The sequence below is a fragment of the Uloborus diversus genome, chromosome 4 (genome assembly GCF_026930045.1).
Source record: "Uloborus diversus isolate 005 chromosome 4, Udiv.v.3.1, whole genome shotgun sequence".
NCBI lineage: Eukaryota > Metazoa > Arthropoda > Arachnida > Araneae > Uloboridae > Uloborus > Uloborus diversus.
Window position 1 is genome coordinate 52,883,019 of NC_072734.1, and position 21,332 is coordinate 52,904,350.

Here is a 21,332-nt window from a genome sequence, read left to right on the forward strand (position 1 = left end):
TAAGACCTTTGCGCTGAAAAGTAAAGAAAGAAATAACACCAAAAATTTAGATTTTTCGTGGTGGTGGGGGGGGGGGGGGGAAGCCCAATGTACGAAAAAAACGGAAAAACAACAACTTCAAACTTCAAAGTCCTCGCCTCCTAACCCCCTACGCCACACTTTTTTGCTCCCCCCCTTTTTTTTGTGCACCAGCATGAAGCTTGAATGCAATATTTTATTAGAACAATCTTTATATAATAAAAAATTATTTGTACTATGCATTCTTAAAAGTTTTTTTTCGTGTCTATCCAGTGATCAGAACAAGCTACAATTTGTGCTTTTTGACGTTGTTTTTTCTTACTTTAGTTTGAGTGTATGTTTTATGTTGGTAACACTAGTTGTAGACCAACTATTTAGCGACAAAATAATTTAAAAAGAAAATATAATAAAAAACAATAGTAATATTAATTATAATAATAACAATAATAATAATAATAATAATAATAATAATAATAAAAGTAAAAATAATAGTAATCGTTTAATACTAACAATAATAATAATAAAAGTAAAAATAATAGTAATCATTGTAATTATAACAATAATAATACTAAAACTAATAATAATAACAATATTAATGGTAGTAATAATAGCAATAGTAATATAATAATAGTAATAGTAATAATAAAAAGCATAACAAGTAAATAAAATTTAAAAAAAAAAAAAAAAAACCTCACTAAGTTGCAAATGTAGAATCAAGAGAAAAAAGTTCCAAATCTTTTTAAAAGCGCCTTACACTGTTAAACATTAATTACAAGTATTTTAATTGTTATGAAATAGAAACTGGCAACAGAATTTTTTTTTAAATCATTGCGTTTTCTTTCTTTGACGGCCAACAATGAATTCCGTTACCAATCGTGTGAATAAAGGCTTAGCCGTATTTAAAATCTTCTTTCCGAAACGTTATAGTTCGAATTCTATATAACATGGAAGTTCCAAACACATTCTATCAGACGCAGGAAAAAAATACTCTTTATTTTGCTACTAAATTTTTTAATTTTTAAATATTTTTTAACTGCTAAAAACGTGAAAAACCTTTTAAAGTGTTGGAATTAATATCGTCTTTAAGTAATGTCATCCAAAGACGCAACCTAGCTAAGAACACTCTAAGAACACTAGCAAATAACTCTTCTTTCGAAAAAAAAAATTCAAAATAGGTCCATCCGTTTAGGTGCTAAAGTGCCTAAGACAGATAGATACACAGGTACACAGATACACCAACACATCAAACTTATAAACCCCTTCCTCTAGATGTCGGGGATTAATAATAATAGTAATAATAGTAATAACATTAATAATAAAAATAATAAAAGTAATAATAATAATAACAATAATAGCAATAATAATAATTATAATAACCACAGTAATACTAATAGTAGTAATAATTAAAAAATATTAATAATAATAGTAATAGAGTAGTAATAATAATAAAAACAACTACAATAAGAGTAACAATAACAGTAATGGTTGAATAGTTACAATAATATTAACAAAAATAATAATGTTTTTTTAAATAATATTAATAATAATATTAATGCTAACAATAATGATAATAGTAACAACAACAACAACAACAACATAATAATAATAATAATAATAATAATAATAATAATAATAATAATAATAATAATAATAATAATAATACAGTGGCCGCCGCTTACATGAATACCGTTTGTTCTAAATACTTTTGATGCCATAAAGCGGTTGATTTAATAAAGCGGCTAGTTCAATGAAGGTGCATTTCGTTCTGTTTTAGAAGATTTGATTTAATAAAGCGGCTGATCCAATTAACCATTGATTTAATTGTCCGGCGTCTACTGTAACAACAATAATAATAATAGTTGTGAGAGAAATAGTTTTTATAGTAATAGTGGTGATGATAATAATAGTAATAATAACAGCAATGATGATGATGTTAATAATAATAGTAATAATAATAATAATCTTTATAACATTAATAATAATAATAATAAACATAATAATAACAGAGGCGTAACTTGGCCACGTAAAGTAGGGGGACAAACTTTTTTCTCAAGGGAAATTTATTTGATTCATATTTTGCCATCCAACTAAAATTCTAAAAAAAATTTACTTCTTCAAAAAATAAATGAATTAAAAAAATCATAATAACTTTTAACGCAATGTATGTTATTCAGTTTAAGCAGAATAGAGCTACAGGGAGTAAGGCGCACATACATTCGGAGAAGTATCACTCTTTCCTAAAAAATATGCTGATACTCTTTTGTTGTTGCATTTCTAGTTTATATGATCACTGGCGCCAAACAGTTTTGCTTACGTTTTGTAATCCTAAAGTACTGATATAGTTTTCTAAGTTGCGTTGGTTTTAATTTGCGAATAATTCCATGGACTAATTAGAAAGTTCAAGGAATTCTGTACTTTGGAAATGATTTTTCTTTCTCTCCGAAGTTGTTTTCCAGGATCCCAGGAATGAAGAATCTGTACAGTGTAATACGCCTTGCTATTAGTGACCTATGCCCTGAACAGGGGCGCCGACATGAAAACATTATTGAGGGGGCTGGGCCAGTCATCACTGGGGGTTTAGGCGGTTATGTAATCCTACGGAGGTTACCCCCCCTTCCAAATAAAGGTCGATTTTGTACCTTGAAAATGCCAATTTACATATTTTCTGGTGTACATAATTTAAACAAAGTATGTGACATGGCGTTTTCAAAGTAAAACAAAAAAAAAAAAATTGGTATAAAAATTTTTCTGGTTCAACTAGATCATGCCACTTGTCTTAATAAGAGACATTTCTTTGTTCTATTTTATGGGAAGTCATGCAGTGCCGTAGCTAGGCATGGAAAAAGTAAGGCGCTTGACTGCATTGAAGGGCACTCCCAGAGACTCCTACTTAAAAAATAATGGGCGGGGGGGCATGCCGCAGGAAATTTTCTAAATTTGAGATGAAAAATATTGAGTTTTAAAGTTTTTTAAAGCATTTTAAAGCCAAATAATCAACATTAGAACCTCGAAAACTCGACAAGCCCGACACATATTTTTTGGCTTTGAAAAAAGGAAAAAATAAATACGAACACACACAGCATTTTTGTGAAAAGGTAATTCAATTTACGTACGCTATTTAAGATCAGTTGTTTTTCATTAGTGATATTGGCTAACATATTCAAGCGTAAATGCAGTCTCTCAATGTCTTGGTCATTTAAAAACTCAGTTGATTTTTCAAAATGTTTCACCTCTGTTAAATAAAAGCAAACACTCTTGTTCAACTGCAATGTCCTGTGTGCGTCCAGTTGATGTAAATCGCCCAATATAGCAAAATTGCACCATTTTACAAACCTCAATGTATATTGCCTTGTAGTACAGTCGAGTCCCGACTTACGCGAGGGATGCATTCCAAGACCCCTCAAGTAAGTCGAAATTTTGCATTGTGGAAAGGGTACGTGTAAAATTTTTTTATAAACGTACTGAATTATTTTAGACACTTGTAAACACCCCTCAAACTGTTGAAAACCATCTCTTAACTAACTGTACATTACTGTTTCTTACATAAAGAACTGATTGTTTACTTGTTTTAAAAAAAAACCGTTTTATTCACCATAAAATACTGCTACGATGTACAAAATCAATTATCAATGGGAAAGAAAGAAAAAATAAACCGGTATACGATAGGCACAGTATATAGTAATAAAAGCAAAATGCATCTTTAGTTGTACTGTACAGTCGATCCATTAATGATATTGTACACAATACATGAGCCAGTTTCCATTTTCATAAATTTTTGCATTTTACTAAGACACCACTCGGTGAATTTTTACGGATTTCCTTTTCTTGATTTGTAATTGTATGCAAGGAAGATTCACTCATACCTAATTCTCGTGCTAACTTCAACGCATTTTTTAGTTGAGCTTCAGCTTTTCAAGAAGCTCTAGCTTTTCTTTAATTGTCAGAAACTTTCTCTTTTTATCTTCACAAACTTTAGATGAAACAGCGCTCTTAGGTGTCATTATATTTCATTAACTTTTGCATTTAAAATGAAAAGGGAACTTCTACTCTCAGCGATGCTAAAAGGATAAAGATCCATTCATGAAAAAAAAACTTTTTTTTAGTTGCCAATAACAAAGCCGATATGAGCAGACCACAATTTCCTTCCAAGAATTTTTGTGTTGCAGGTGAGGAATTCGCGTTAGGTCTGAATACTGGAGAAAAAATCGCGTTATAGCCATTCCGCGTAAGTAGCGGGAGTCAACTGTATTCCTTTTGGATTTTGAAAGTGCGCGGTGAGCTGCCTTCATTGTTTTCACTTCTTTGATGGTATACGTCAATTCCAAGGAAGGGAAGGATCATCATTTTGTGAAGTCTTTCTTTTAAACACTATTCCCAAAAGTATTCAAAACTATCACGCCTCCCATTTTACATGCAAATCAAACTCTCGTATATTTTTTCCGGATCAGCAACACTTAGGTGCGCAACGCTGCCCACCGGCAACAGACTTGACCCGTAAGTTCGCGCACGGGGACAAATTTTTACAGTACTCGCAGCACTGTAACACTATCATTATTCACACCACTTGTTTTCAGTTAACCTGCTTACACAACCGTAATAATTATTTGTTTTAACTCATTACTGAATGTATTTTACAAGGTAAACTATTTTCAAACAAAGAAAATAAAAGATAAATTTATGAGTTTTAGAAAGCATAATATAACTAATAATTTTCATGATTTATTGAGAGGGCTCTGCTCCCTCAAAAATAGTTTTGAGGGGGCTCGGGCCCCCTCAGGCCCCATGGAGTCGGCGCCCCTGGCCCTGAACCAAAGTAATATTCTACTTCAGTAACGCATCGAAAAAGAAAAGAAAAATTTAGACCTGATTGGAGAGGGGGGGGGGGGGGTTTTGGGGGTTCTCCCCCGGAACATTTTTTAAATTTTAGCTTCAAAAACGCAATTTTAGACTTTCTTCGTTGGTGTTAAGGTGACAAAAGGTACAGGGGTCTCAGCGGAATTTCTAGAACTTGAAGCTTTAAAAACGCGATTATAGGCCATATTTTATCAACGTTAGGGTAACGGATGGAGCTCAAGGACTGTTCCCGATCGATTTTTTATAGGTTGAAATCAATTTCTCCTCCCCCTGCTTTCGACATTGAAGTTTCAAAACGCAATTTTAAGCAAACGTTGAAGATTTTACGGGAAGGAGGTTCAGAAGCTCTTCCCTGGTAAAATTTTCAAAATTATGGTGCTAAAAACTAAAGCAATGTTTTATAATCAGGGGTTATTCCACTTAAAAAAAAAATAAGTATAGTTTAAAAAATCAAACTGCTTATGGTATTGGAGGATGGCGGCATAGGAACCCTTGCCCGAATATTTTCTGAAATTCAAGTCTTAAAACGCGGTTGTAAGACAATATTTTGTAATTTTAGGGTCAGTAATTTTTCGAAATTAAAACTCCAAAAACGTATTTTTAAGCAATTTTCGATGTTGTTCGGTGATTGGGGGGCTTTCCCCTGGAAAATTCGTGAAATTGAAACCTGAAAATGAAATGTCAAATGTGCTCCATAATGCTTCCGGTGTGTGTGGGGGGTGGGATGTGGCTCTTCGGAGGAGCAGCATTTTGATAACTTTCCTATTTTTAGACGAACTAGGAAAAGAAAAGAAAAAATAGGACGGAGTGGTGGGGGGGGGGGGATTAGCTGATCAATAAGCTGTTACTTTTGAATAATTTTATTCAAAGACCTATTTTCAAAAGAAATTAAGATTTTCCCCTAACATTACTATTAATTTCTAAAAATTACTTTGTTTTCGAAATACGTCTTCTCAACAATAATAAAGAATATTTTTAAAAAAACATTCAACTCAAACATTCTATGGGGCTCGGCCTTTAAGCTTCCTCTCTGGTTGTACCACTGTTCTATTTTGACCCGTCCATTACATGATTGGTTGTTCATTCATGTGAGCTCCAATTAAAGGATTAAAAGTAAATTTCGCTTTAAGAAAAACTTTGGAATTTTGCAGCAACATTTCCGCTCTTTTCCGAAAACACTCATTTTTTTGGGCATGTAATCCTAGTTAACTACCTGAATTTAGTAAACCAGGATTACATGCCTATATGTATTGTGGGGGGGGGGGGAGATGTTCATCATCACTTAAGGATTAGGCGATCAGGTACACGGGCCTCTTCTGGGCTTCAGTTGCGCCGCCTTGGTGCAGTTTAAAAACAGATTAATTATAGGTTGAAATTACTAATTGGCGGTTGAAGACAAGGATACATCTTTTGTATATAATTCATGACAATTGCATTGATAATATGCGAATTACATTTTATTATCGTTTGAAAATAAGGTATAGATCATTTGACAAACAATTTTAAAAAATCCTTTGCTTAAGAACTAGGGGGCAAAATAATACTTTGCCCATAACTCAAAAAAAGTAGGGGGTACTTGCCCCCCTTAGTTTACGCCAATGAATAATAATAATAATAATAATAATGTCGTAAATTCCCGGTTGACAAAAAGGCTAAAGCGCTGGATTGCGGATCCAAAGACAGAGTCTCGCTTGTATGGAATAAACCTGCTTTCATCTCCACAGCGTAGTGTGCACTTAATCTACGCGACAATAACAATGAGTTTGCGATCTGATTACAGAAAATAACAATTATAAATATATACACTTTTTTGGCACTAATAATATGCTACTATAATATAAATACTACGGAGCGGATACGGGAACTGTTCACATGTGCCCCTATATGCTGTGTTCACAAGTGACCCATCATCTTGCCTTACTAACTTAAAAAAAAATAATAAAAAAAATATAAAAAGCGAATTTAATAAAAAAAATTTAATCATTGTCATTAATTTATTTTCATGGATACACATAAATGCTTATGGTTCTTAATAGTTAAGTTTAGCTTAATAGTTAGTTAAAAATATGTTTTCACAAGCAAAAGACAGCGATAAAATTACATGCAACACCTGCTAAAACAAAGAAGTTGCCGCCAGAGAAACATAAAGTTTGGCCAAGAGGTATGACTGGTACTGCCATTACTTGAGAATTTTTCAAGATTTTTTTGCTTGAAGTTATCTTAGTAAAACATAACATGTTCACATACGCCCCGTGTTCATATGTGCTCCTGTGCTCCCCTCTCTGTATTCTTAAGTCTCTCAAGTTATCAAAAGTTGACTTTTGTTCATATAAGATGGCGTTTTGAGTGGATGGGCCAGATATTTGTAAAAGAAAAATATGGCTGGTGTTAAAAACCTATAATTATCTATTTAGTTTGTAGCTTTGAGCTTTTAATTTTACTCACAAGAAAGCAACATTAAATTAAGAAGTACATATGACTCAAATCAAAAGCATCGAGTTCAATGCTATCGTTGGAAAACGAAATTATATTTACATGAATGAAATTATATTTATCCCTACCGAAAAACGTTCAACGCGAATGAAGGAAGATTTAACTACGCAGAATCAGCAACTTACGATGAAAGTATGTTATAAATTTGCTCTAAAAGTCACAAATTCAATTAAAATATTTTACAGATTAACGTCAAAACTCAAAACTTGTATAAACTTACCTGAATATGTCTCCATATTTTCTTCTAAGTTTCGACAGTACGACATTTGGTCTGTTCCCTAAGAACAATCCGTAGCCAAGAACAGGAAGACCAGCAGGCCCAGGAGGAAAACTTCTAGTGTGAAACCATCTTGAGATTGTCCAGTAAATGAGAAGACTTAAGGCCAAAATGCCAAGATACTTCGAAATATCCGGTACTGTGTCTAGCATTATAGCGTTTTCTCAAAGCTGTGAATTAACTAACAGTGGAAACTAAAACGCGGTCATCAGTATTTAACTTGGATGATTCTCCAGAATTGCTCGCTTGCTACGAAAAAGACTGTTGCTTTTTGTGACTGAAATTTGAAAATATCAGATAATATTTCCTTCAATCACAGAAAGATTTATATCATTCAAAGATATATCTTCAAGGTTAAGTGTTCCGTTATCTTAAAAACAGAAGGTTGTATCACTCACTCACTTTGCTGGACGCCTACGCTATTGTATTGGAAAACAAGATTAAGATATTACGTTTAAACGCACGTGGGAGTAAAAAAGCTTGTTTATAGAGTTTTTTCAGATATTATGCAGTATGTAATAGTTATTTTTTTCCTCACATTTTTCGATTTTTTTGGCATTACGAATACGCGCACTGTCAAGTTAGTTGACTTATGCTTTAATATGGTGAGCACTGTAATAAAAAGTGAACTTTTTGAAGACTTTATAGCGGCTTGAGTTGGTATTTTTATGGGCTTAAAATACGAGTTAACAGGAAGTATTAAAAAAAAAATCCGTCCACGAACTTTAAATCTTTATTATTTAACATTACAAAAAAAAAAAAAAAAAAGACTCAGATTTCAATTTTTGAGAAACATCTCCGATGTAAAATACATTCTTTAAAAGTCATGTTTGACCTTAAATTACAATCGGTTGAATGATGTAAACACTTTTCAATTTGACAGTCCTACATACGGTTTTATACATAAAAAAGTGCCTATTTTTTTCTTCTTCCTAATTGGAGGAATAAACAGAAATAGGAATACCCATAGAATAGATAAATAAACACACACAATGATAAGAGAGAGAGAAACGTTCTTACTTTTATTTACATCACAAAATATTGTCAGTTTGCTTCTGCTTGAAAATGAGCAAACTTTTCATGGTAGTCAAAACACACACACACACACACACACACACACACATATATATATATATATATATATATATATATATATATATATATATATATATGTGTGTGTGTGTGTGTGTGTTTTCTACCATGAAAAAAAATATATATAAATATATAAATTCCTTTCTCTTCTTTTTATCTTTCTAAAAAGCACAGTTCTTGCGGCTTTGGAAGTAAAGCTCCGCCGCAAATATAGTCTATATCCACTTTTTCACCAGGTTTGGGGGTCACCTTGAACTTTTGCATAATGGAGACGAAATACAAATATGTGGTCATCATCGCTATTCCTTCACCAGGACAGTTTCGTTTTCCTACAATGAAGATACTTTTTATGACTATGAGTCATATTATAATGACAAATTAATAACCACATGAAACATTGTACTTAACATTCATCGAAAAAAAATGTATAGGGTGTCCGAAAAGTCCTTGACACATTTAAAAAAGCGACAAACTGTTGTATGAATATGGACTAAGAATTGAAGTACGAAATGGAAATATTTTCGTGACATTACATAGCAATAAAAGTCATAATTCCATTTTCGTGTCCCTTTTTTGTGGAATCAGGGCGTTCAAACGTATTTTATAATTATTTGCATCAACAGGCTGGTTGTATAGTTAAATTTAAATCAATGCATAATTTCTCCAATTTTAATATAAAATTGCCATGGGAGCAGAACAGCAAATTAATGGCGTCTCACTATTCCCTCAATGCTAAATATAAGCTTGATGGCTGCCATTCTTAGACAAGAAAAATTAACAACCTTCTTCTACTGCTAAAATAAACTTTAGTTAATAAGCTAATGTAAGAATAATAGCACCAGTCTCTGAAGTTTATCTAACAGTTTAGAAACAATGGAGATAATTTTACTTCATTGTGTTCAATCAAACTATGACGGCATAGTTATTTTTCTTACATTACACTTGGGGGAAAAAAACTTTTTTCTGTAATATTGTTCACACTATGTCGACCTGACTTTTCAAAAGTTTTACCAGGCAGGAAACATTTAAACAGAAAATACATTGCTGTTGTCTCCCTGTCTCACAGTACTCATTTTTCCCCTACTTGTTTTTCACAAGAAACTGGTGGAAGCCTTTGAAATCGTGGAATGTTGATCGAAAATAATGTATAACATTTCGGAATTTTCTTGCAGTTTTTCCTTTTCTTTTCATTTTATACTAGCCGCCATCCGTACTTTTTTTTGAAAATTTAACTTGCGTTTCTCTGCTTTGTATTAACCTCATTTTATCTAGAATCGCAGACTTATTATTACCTGTAGAAAAAGGTAAATATCCATCATATTTCCCAGCTTTCGTTCCATCGCCGCTCAGAAAGCGCTCTGGTGTAAACTCCATGGGGTTTTTGAAGTATCTCGTATCATGCATGATTGCCCATCCGTTGCAGATGATGTTCGATCCCTTTGGTATCGTGTAGCCGTGGAACTCAAATGAATGTAAGGGACTGAAAAGTAAAGCAATAGAGGTGAGAGTTCTCTAGTCTTTCAAAAATATAAATAAGACATTATTTCAAGCCACGCCCCGTTTTCGTAGCTCACAGTTTTTAAAGCATATTTTAAAAATATTTTTCCATTTTTTTCCCCACAAATCTTTACGGGAATTCACAAACTTTTCAGCTGTCAGATGCTAAAACTCGATTACTTGACACCTTCCAACTAATAAATAAATAAATAAAACAAAATGCCCCGAATGCCGTGTCACAAGACTTACCGTGACGTGTTCTTACTTGGAGTTATGACAGATGTGCGGATACATTTTCTTGTAAACCTATAGTAGCGTAGTGGATAGAGCACTGGACTCGAGTTAGGAGCCTGACACCACCAAACCCTCGACTAGATGAGAAGTAACGTGTTCGTTAAATCCGAGGGTCCGACAGTCTCGCGGTTGGTCACGAGCACTTACCATGGGGAGCCTAACTGCCACCAATTCGGAACAATGCTCAAGTTGTAGAGGTGACACTTTCATCTACCGAACCCAAATTCGGATCTCTTACTATTTGGTGGCCTTTGGAGCCGCTCAATCCCTAAAGCCTAAATCAGGGCTGCGCAGTCGTAGGGAATATGACCGACTCCAACTCCTTTGCCACAAAATCGATCAGACTCTGACTCTGCAACGCTAGCAGAGTTGAATTTTGAGGGAAAAAGACCGACTCCGACTCTTGAAATTTTAAACCTCCGACTCCCGACTCTGACTGGATTCCTTTACCACAAAATCAGTCGAACTCCGACTCCGACTCCACAGCCCTGCTTTCAATACCTACGCTATAGGAGGGAGCAAGGGTCTTCCAAGAGGCATAATACAACAACTATTTTTCAATGTGGAAGGTGATGAGTGTTTTCCTAATTTAAACATTCAACTGAGATTTGTACTTGTTCAAAAGTCAATATAGACATTAATGTAAAATCATTTGCATATTCTATTGCTCGTTCATTCATTGAAAATTGATCGGTAAATGCACGAATGTTTTGACTGCAATAAGTGCACCGAAATAGAGCTTTTATCCAGGATGAAGACATTTGTTTTATACATTAACATAATATTTTGGCATCAGTTAAGGCAAAAATGGTCAAGATCCAATTAATTTCTGAAATTAGGGGAAGCACAGTCTGATTATAAGGCCTGTTACTTTTTATTCGGGGATTATTTTCTATGTAAGCAAACTCGCTGATGCTACAGGTATTGCTTCCAAACGTAGCCCAGCGGAATTCCGATTCATGTTTTTTCCCCCAAATGACACAGAAATTTTGTATACATTGTATATGGTTGCAGTGCAGTTCTACAGTTCTTTGAATCATATCACACCCCGGCAAAAAAAAGTGACAACTCAAAAAAAAAAAAAGCAGACAATCAAGGTTTTACGCAGGAGCAGTTTTAAGTGATTTAGTCTCAAATAGTACAATACACGCAAAAAACATATGATGTGATGCTTCTGATAGTTTTTGTCGTCGAAATTGATAATGCCCCCCATGCTTAAAGTTCGAAAATGTTTCTCCTAAATTATAAAGTCTTAATATTGTGTCACTATTGATAACATCGTCTCTACGCCCCCACTGACCAGTTGTGTAAGCTAACTGTGTGCGAGTTTTGGGGTAAGAAAGATCATTAAATTTAAATATAAAATCAATAGCTATTGGGCAATTCCATGAAACTAGAGACATCACAGTAAAAAAAAACTTCATTGTACCAGTAATTTTTTTCTTTCATATGAGGAGAAAAAGACTGTGTTTTTATAAAACTACGCAAAAAAAGTTATAAACACACTTTTTGTACGTTTTATTGGCAAATTTGAACAACTCTAATCAGTGCCCATGTGTCATGGTATAAGCGGCTCTGAAAGTTAATCCCTTTTTTCACTTAGGAAATTAATTGTTATGTCTACAATGTTATTTTTATTGAAATTTAGTTTATACAGGAAGAGATTACACCAACAAAGAAACGTTAAACTGTTATAATTGTCTTTTAACATTTTTTTTTAACTAGGCCTCATACTCTCTAATGCAACATCAGTCACAAAATTGTATAAAAGTTTGCATTGTTTAAACAAAAACAAACCCAAGTTAAAGAAAAGTCATATTCTCTTCATTTATGATTGATATCTTTAATATTAACCCCTAAATATTTAGAAATAGTTTAATTTAATTATTTAAAACTTATTTAAAATGTGTAACATCAGTCACATTTCTCTTTTTGGTAATAAACCTCCAACAAATTGCACAAATGCCATTGATTTCTGCAGAAAGGCAAAAAAGGAGGCGAGATAATTAAGAAATAAAGAAAAACAAGAAAATTACAAAAAGTAAAACAAAGTGGAAGCTAAAAAGAGCGGACGATAAAAAATAAATAAATAATTTTAAAAAACCTGGCATAATTTCCAAATGTCACAGCTTCATGCAAATTTCAGAGTTATCACCATCCGACTTGCAGTCATGTTATAAAGAATTATATTTGAGTAATACTTTTTTTAAATTTATAAGCTGCAGCGGGTGTTTAGCAACAACACTTTTTTTTTTTGCAGTAAAGGAGGGAATCTTTCCAACAGAACATGTTTCAAAATTGACTGCAACTTGAGAACGGGTTCTTGAAGAATATCACTAACAATTGTGTCACGAGAAGTTAGGTGCATTGAAAATGAAAACTAAGAGTAAAACAATGAGAAAGGAATAAAATATTTAGCGCACTAGATGCAATAAATGCAATAGGACATTTTTTATTTTATGAAATACATCAAAAATATATTTCTTAAAAATTTATAAATGTACTTTCCTTGTAATTTAAATACAATTTTAACAAAACATGTGCTAATTTTATTTTTAAGGAGAAATAATTTATAATTGCAGCAATTTATTGTAAATGTAACATCAGTCACAAAATTTTTGTATCATCAGTCACGGGTGTTAAATAATTTTTATACTCTCCGTTTTTAAGTTTTTCTAATAAAACAAAGTGTTTTCACCAAGTCTAAAATCTCTACCTTAAGGTGAAAAAAATTTGTTTAGATTTTACGTTACTAGTATATAGGTACCTATAGTTCCATATATACCTATAATTCAATCTGGTTATGCATCTTGCATTGATACAAATTTCTTAAGCCTTTAAGGAGCCCTGGGCTTATCTGCAGAAATGATTTTTTAAGATATTTAAAGAAACACGTCTTCACTACTAATAATTGTTAAATATTGGAATTAGACGTTTTTTTATGGGTTTTCTTTTAGCAAAAACCAAATGAGCAAGCTTGTACCATAAAGCAAACCTGCAATAAATGATTAAAAAAATTATAATTAATTTGAATTCAGAAATTTTGAATTTAAATTATGTTTTTTTTCAAACACGAGTGGTGACAGTACCCTACTTATTGGTTACTACCCTACTCACTTGTTTCTGGAAACGGCTCCTCTCTCTCTTCTTGGGCGGTTACGTGCGTATGTGTAGGCTTGTGTGTGTGTGCGTAGACCTGTGTGTATGCACGTTGGCGTGTGTGCATGAGTGTTAGTGTATGTGTATGAGCGTGCGTGTTTGTAGGACATGGACGCCACGAGCCAGTGGAAGCGGCTACCGAAGGAGTCGCGCCTGCAGAAGACGGTGGGGTTGAAAAAGGAACCAAACAACAAGGTCGGTCAAGTGAAAACAATTAGCAATCGAGATTGTTAAAAAAGAAGAAGAAAAAAAAAGAAAGAAAAAAATTGAAGTTTGTGCTTTTGACCTGTCCCCGCCAGTATATAGACAAATATTTCTTGTCCACCTACACGTCATGTACTCAACTAATGTTTACAAAGGTTAAAATATACGTTATTTACGTCGACAATACATAGTTTTTTACTTGTACGAAAAAAATCCATCCTCTACCTCAAAGCTTATGGTCCCCAAAGGATTGAAAACATAATCGAAATGGCGGTGAAAAACATCTTGTGGTCAAGGACGTCCCACATTTTTTTCCCATAATCATTTCACGTTTACAAACGTCTACAGTCGACGAGCAGAAAATTCAAGAAGTGTATGGTGAATACACATAAAATGAGCTGATGTGTGCATTACCTGACTTCCTTCTACTCTAATTTAATGTCATTTCCTCATTACTGGCAATTTTAATCTGATTCAATAGTTTACTCTCTGAATATCACCAACAGTGGCCAAATTAAAACAGATGTAAAAAAAAAAAAAATTAATTTGACTTCTGAACGTTTGAATTCAAATTATGTTTTTTGCAATCACGAACTGAGACAGGACCCTGCTCATTGGAGATTGTTTCTAGAAACGGCTTCAGTCCCCCCCCCCCCCCCAAGTCTGCCTCTCCTCCTGGGCGGTTACTTGTGCAAAGTTGTATGTGTGCGTAGACCTGTGTATATGCACGTAGGCGTGTGTGAGTGTATGTGTGTGAAGTCGTGTGTTTGTATGTGTGTGAACGTGCGTGTGTGTAGGACATGGACGCCTCCGACCAGGAGAAGCGGATAGCTCAGGAGCGGAGCAGCCGCGCCGCGCCGCGCCGCGCCGCCAGCAGAAGACGGTGGACGGTGGTTCTGCAAAGGCTTCTGGTCCAAGTTGAAAAAGGCACGGACGCCAAAAACCGTCAAATGAGAACAATAAGCAATCGTGATTGCTCAAAAAAAAACCCGTCAAATTTGTCGCCAAGTTGGCGACAAAACTTGGCGACCAAAAGACTGGCGCCAAGTGCCCGCCAAGTAATAACACGACTTGAGTTTACATCGATGTTAACAATGATTTCCCCCAAAAAGGGGCAAAATACCCCTTTAGAAACACCCAAATGCAACCATAAGGGGAGGTGCACAACTAAACCCCACTAGGAGTCTACGTACGAAATTTCAACTTTCTAGGACTTACCGTTCTTGAGTTATGCGACATACATCCGCACATAGGCACATCCGCACATCCGCATATACGCACATACATACATACGTACATACAGACGTCACGAGAAAATTCGTTGTCATTAACTCGGGAATCGTCATTTTGGATATTTCGCGTGTCTATACGTTCTTAGGCACTTATCCACGTGTGGTCGAGTCGAAAAAAAAAAAAAAAAAAACTCAATATTCATTCGGGGTGAGTAAAATGTAAATTAAGGTCGATTTTTGAGTGAAATTTTTTTCGCGAATACAATACTTCCTTTTTTGTAAAAGGAAGTAAAAGTGTTGATAATAACTTACTATCTTGGCGGATAAATTGGACTTATTGATGCCCATCTATGCATTTCCAGTATAGTCGCTGAAGTGTAGGGCAGCTTTACTTTGTCATCAAAATAAACGGTTCCATCTCTGCCCAGAACAGAGTCAATTTCTTCGTGAACTTTCTTTTGCACTTCTTGATGCTCTGCCATCAAAATCAAGAGCCAAGCAATGGAAGCTAGAGTGGAGTCAAGCCCAGCGACGAAGAGGAGGAATAAGTTGCCGAGTAAGTTGTCAACTAAGGAACAAAAACGTATATATTACTTCAGTGTGTGGGTGTATGCGTGCGAAATTAGACTGAAAAGTATATTCAGTAAGTTACAGCCCTATAGCCAGGGCTAAGGCAGAAATACATCGCCAGCAAAGTCAATTCCAGCCGAGGACTGCAGTTTCGTGCTTATTAGCACTCATCAGCCCAGCATAGGAGTGACTGAGCTGGAGGTGGAAACCTCTTAAGGAAGCCAAGAGTGCCAAACAAACTGGTAGCTAATACAGAATTAGCACTGACCAGGTCACTCCTATGCCGGGCTGATGAGTGCTAATAAGCACGAAACTGCAGTCCTCGGCTGGAATTGACGTTGCTGGCGATGTATTTCATGTAGACTGACAAGTTCTCTCTTTAATGGACGTCCACAAATGATGTCACGCTTTGAGGGAGAGAGGGAGTCATGAAATTGTGACACTTGGGAGAGGGAAGGGGTAAGAAAAAGTGTGGCTTCACGCATTTTTGTTTACATAAAACGTTTTAATAACCATATGTTTATGTAGCTTTTCGTAAAGTGGGACAAAGGAAGGTAAGGGGCAAGAAAAAGGAGGACACTTTTGGAAAAAAAAAGATGTGGGGTCCACCAGTAGGGGAGCGAGGAGTAGTACTTCGTCATAAGTTGAATTTTGAAAAATTGAGATGGCGGAGATTTTTTTTTTTTGGTTGCCACCCTGCACAGGTACTTTTAGGCACGTTGTATGTCATAAACTGACTAAGCGCGTTTTATTTTTATAAGTGCTCAAAATAAAATTTTTAATTCGTGTTTGGAACTTTGTTACTCTGCCACTATCAATTGAAGTTATGTGAATATTATTTTATCTCCATCCTTAATTATTTAGCTATATATTTATGTATTTGTATAAAATATTGAATGCTTTTAAGTTGCTGAGACCGTTACGATAACAAAACAAATAGACGCGGGACACTTTGTCTCAAAAAAGTTGGGGCACTTTGTTACAAGTGTGGATGCAATTAACGAAGTGCTAAGTGTGGGCTCACGAGAAAAGTGGACGTGGCAAACGTCTTCTACGTTTGGGAAATTCGTGACGCAGATGAGGGTGGTTAAACTTTCAAGTGGCTTAACCTGTGCAATTGGGCTATTGAGAAACATTTTTTTCGAGTACAGTTTTTTTGCAGTACAGTAAACTATTGTTGATTATGTAATTAATTACTAATGTAACATTTCTTTTAAATAATGTAATAAACATAATTTATAAAGATGTTAACAGTTAAACTATTTTTTTCCTTCAAAATTACTTGTGACCTAGTACCCCCTAATCAGTGACAAAGTACCCTGCCATGGGGCAGATATTGTTTTACTTAACTTGTCCGAAGGTATGCATCAATTTTTTACAGTATTGTTTCGGCTCAAATACTAACCAAAACCTTGTAAAAAAAATCCAAAGTGAAAATTGTGACAAAGTACCCCACTCTCCCCTATGAAAAAAAAGAAAAGTACGGCATCATTAATGGACAGCCCCTTGAATTTTAGATGCGTTAGTACCGAATTTATTCGGAAAACGGCTGTCTGCTTCTTTTCTGTGTTTTGTTGTTACATTTATCTGTATGTAATATTCTTAATTTTTAACCAATTTGTTTACTAAAAATCCTATTCTTTTGGTAGATTGGGATCTACGAGGCTCAACTTTAAAACATCTCTGTTCTTGTGCTTAACGGAAAAAATCACAATTTTTTGGGGTCTTACTTGAACGAGACCCAGAAGAAGAAATAATTTTCATGAGAAAAATTAACAAATGTGCATCTTAGTTCAATTCAAATTATTTGTAGTTCTTAGTCGTGATAGTTTGTATTGTTCGCTTTTCCTTTCTTTTAATGTTTAAAAGTAATGTTGATTTTACATTATTGGTAGATAATAGAAATGGAAGGTGAAGGTCAGTTTAATTTTTGAATGATCTAATTATTTTTATTATTACGTACTTATTCATTAACTTTTATAATTCCAAATATTAAAACAGTAGTTTAGTCTTTTGTAGAGATAGGTATTACTTTTTTCATGTTGTTAAAAGCGACCCCAAACCATTTGAGTCAGAAATTCAAACCGTTTCATGTTATAAGAAATAGGTTTAGAGCTTCAGTAAACAAGTTTACGAACTGTTAAAACAGTGAGGTTTGGTATCAGTTTTCCTCTTTTCCATTTCTCGCAGGTAACATCCAATGAAATCTTCTTTCAATAAGGAATCTTCTGCTTTCATTCTGATTTCCACTTCTCGACTAAAATATTTCAAAATAAACACAAGCATTCCGTTGATTAATATGTTTAGCATATTTTTACTTAAATTATTTATAAACGTGTGTAAAATGCAACATTTCTAACATCAATTCATCAAATTTAATTAATTAGAAGGAAAAAAAACAGATTTTACTCCACACCATGTCTTCAATATACACATTTTTTACTGTGTTATAACAATTTAACGACGGCGTCGCAGCAGCCAATCAAATCGATGTAGGAGAAAGGTAATGTTCAACCATAGCTCATCTAATAATCGAAGTGTCACCTTCATTTCCGTCAGCCGAAAGCAATTACAATTCACGTTCTAATTTCCTTGAAAAAGTGGGACATATTTCATCCCATGCAGAAAAGTCAAAGTTTTTGATTGATACAAAATATTCATTTGTATACGTGTTTTTTACACGAGAATTTATGTGAAAATGTTGCTTAAAAATGGAATAAACTAGATATTAGAGGTTAATTAATTAAACCTGATTATGAAATAGTGAGTTGGTACTAGATATGAGGTCGTGCACCAAATTTTTAAAGAATACGAGTGCAAAAAGTGGGTAGAAATTGAATTAAAAGATTCTAACGTGCTGCGATCTGAATGGAACTGCTTGGAGTTCTCAGGGGTTGTTAAGTGAGTTAACAGGGAAAAAATAAAATGTTTTCTCTCAGTGAAACCTAAGTTTGATTCAACATTTTAATCAAAATCAAAAACAAATACTAATTCAGGTGCACATCGTTATTGGTATGGCGCTCTAAATACTAAATTCTAATGAGTTGGCACCGTTAGTATACTATTTTACTATATAAAATCCACACAAGAAGGAAACAAAAGCAAATTCAATTCCTGTGTTGCATCTTTATTTCGTTTCTAGCAAGTGATTTGCTTTTCGTGCAATGATTTGTCTTTCAAAATGGTTTGTTTGCTCAAACTTTTTCGCTAGTAGTGAAAGTAGTAGTTATTAGCATTTTGGGTTCCCAACAATCACTATCAAAGTATGGCTTTGCATACAGAGTAACCCTATGTCGCCTACAATTTCATACAAGCTCACACATATTAAAAAATATTTCAAAAATCCATTGTGCAGGAAAAAAAAAAAAACTCATACTAAACTTTGTACATTGATCCTTTCTTTCAACGCAAATTTATTCTTTTTATTATCTCTCTTTTTACTTCCTTTTACAAAAAAGGAAGTATTGTATTCGCGAAAAAATTTTCACTCAAAAATCGCCCTTAATTTCCATTTTGCTCACCCCCAAATGAATGTTGATTTTTTTTTTCGATTCGACCACATGCGGAAAAGTCTCTAAGAATGTTTAGACACGCGAAATATCCATTTTGACCATCACCGAGGTAATTACAACGACTTTTCTCGTGACGTCTGTATGTATGTGCGTATGTGCGTATGTGCGTATGTGCGTATGTATCTCGCATAACTCAAAAATGGTATGTCCTAGAAAGTTGAAATTTGGTACATAGACTCGTAGTGGGGTCTAGTTGTGCACCTCCTATTTTGGTTGCATTCGGGTGTTTCTAAAGGGGTCTTTTGCACCTTTTTGGGGGGAAATCATTGTTAATTTCGATGCAAACTCAAGTGGTGTTATAATTTGGCGGTCACTTGGCGATATATCGCCAGTCTTTTGGTTGCCAAGTTTTGTCGCCAACTTGGCGAAAAATTTGGCGATTTTTTTTTTTTTTTTTTTTTTTAAATCTGCTTTCAATGTGGCCATTGCTAGTGATATTTAAAGAGTTAGAGAGAGAATCCCATTAAAATTGCAATAATAGGGAAATAGCATTAAATTGGTGTAAAAGGAAGTCATGTGATGCACACATCAGCTCGTTTTTTGTATATTTTGTAAAATTTCTTATTTTTTTCCCTTCCACTGTAAAGAGAAGGAAAGAAAAACCACACACACACACACACACAATTCCTATTCCTATTCAGAGTCACAACTGACTACAACTGTATTTATATCGAGGACTGCATACTAAGTGCCTTGCCTCCATTATTTCATATACCGATAGATGGCAGCACCATCACCAAATCGAACAGTTAATGAGAATTTAGAACTAGTCCAGGAGCTAATAGCTACCTGGTGCTAGCATCCCCAGAGGTATCGTTTCACTTTTAGAACATTGAGACCACGAGCATATTTAACGTCGCCCATTTCCCTTTAATGACGACGATGGGTCTTCGACCATCTAGGTTCGAACCCAGGACCCTCCGGCCCCGAATCCGACACTCTATCGATCGGGCTACCATTGCCCCCCCCCCCCCCACACACACAAAGGAGACTTTCCTGGGAAATAATGAGCGGCTAGTGTGCTTAATTTCTGCCAGCAATATATCTGGCTAAAACAGAAGTTTCCAGCTAAAAGTCGGTAACCGTACTGAAAAGAACTTGGAGTCTTTCTGAAGAACTCAGAAACCTTCCCAATAAAAGTCAGTCATTTTTCTGGTAATTTACCAGGAAAGCTGTTAAAGCAAGAGAAGTTTATTTTCAAAACGGATTATATCCAGTTCTATATTTTTTTTGGCAAAAAAAATGTTTTACGCACAAACACTAACTGTTGGAATTTCGAATTTTTCACAATATTTTGGTAGAATAACAAGTGACTATTGGCATAAGTCTAGGAATTTTTCCGCAATTTTATCAGACCTATATTGCCAATTTAATTTTGAATATATTCCTTTTTGGCGTAAAACAGTGGGAATCATTCGGGTTTGGCAACATCCAAAATCGCTTTCCTCGTGCCAATACCTTTCAGAAACACTAGCTCCCATAATTGTATCACAAAATTCGCACAGGAAATCATTTGCTTCCAGACTAAACCCAGAAGCAGGTCCTTTATTTATGATTATGAGCTATAGCAGTTTACACATAATGTATATTTTAAAACGTTTTTTTTCAATCATTTATTTTTAACCGATGAATGAAAAACGAGCTGTTGTGTGCATCACATGACTTCCTTTTACACCAACTTAATGTTATTTTCCCATTACTGGCAATTTTAATGTGATTCAATTGTTAACTCTTTAAAAATATTGCCGATAGTAACCAAAATGAAACCAAATTAAAAAAAAAAAAAAATGCCGAATTTGTCGCTAAGTTGGCGACGGAACTTGGCGACCAAAATCTTGGCAATATGTCGCCAGGTGTTTGCCAAACTATAACACCACTTGAGTTTGCATTGATATTAACAATGATTTCCCCCCAAGCAGGTATAAAAGACCCCTTAGGAACATCCAAAAAGGGAAGGTGCACAACTAGACCCCACTAGGAGTCTACGTACCAAATTTAAACTTTCTAGGATATACCGTTTTTGATTTATGCGAGATACATAAGCACATACGCACATACATACGTACATAC

General features: G+C 34.5%; 2 protein-coding genes across 2 annotated transcripts in view; both read right to left on the reverse strand.

The window, feature by feature from the left end:
* Nucleotides 1-7,891, reverse strand: part of LOC129220571 (uncharacterized) — an 85,485-nt gene extending 77,594 nt beyond the window's left edge. The window contains exon 1 of the mRNA XM_054855003.1: nt 7,586-7,891. Within this exon, the coding sequence (XP_054710978.1) occupies nt 7,586-7,794 (209 nt within the window). The 5' untranslated portion in view covers nt 7,795-7,891. The remainder of the gene's footprint in view (nt 1-7,585) is intronic.
* A 931-nt stretch (nt 7,892-8,822) lies between these two features.
* LOC129220354 (cytochrome P450 2C31-like) overlaps nt 8,823-21,332 on the reverse strand; it is a 29,838-nt gene continuing 17,328 nt past the window's right edge. The window contains exons 6-9 of the mRNA XM_054854759.1: nt 17,829-17,947; nt 15,433-15,688; nt 10,027-10,214; nt 8,823-9,063 (exon numbers count right to left, since the gene is read on the reverse strand). Of these exons, the coding sequence (XP_054710734.1) occupies nt 8,888-9,063; nt 10,027-10,214; nt 15,433-15,688; nt 17,829-17,947 (739 nt within the window). The 3' untranslated portion in view covers nt 8,823-8,887. The remainder of the gene's footprint in view (nt 9,064-10,026; nt 10,215-15,432; nt 15,689-17,828; nt 17,948-21,332) is intronic.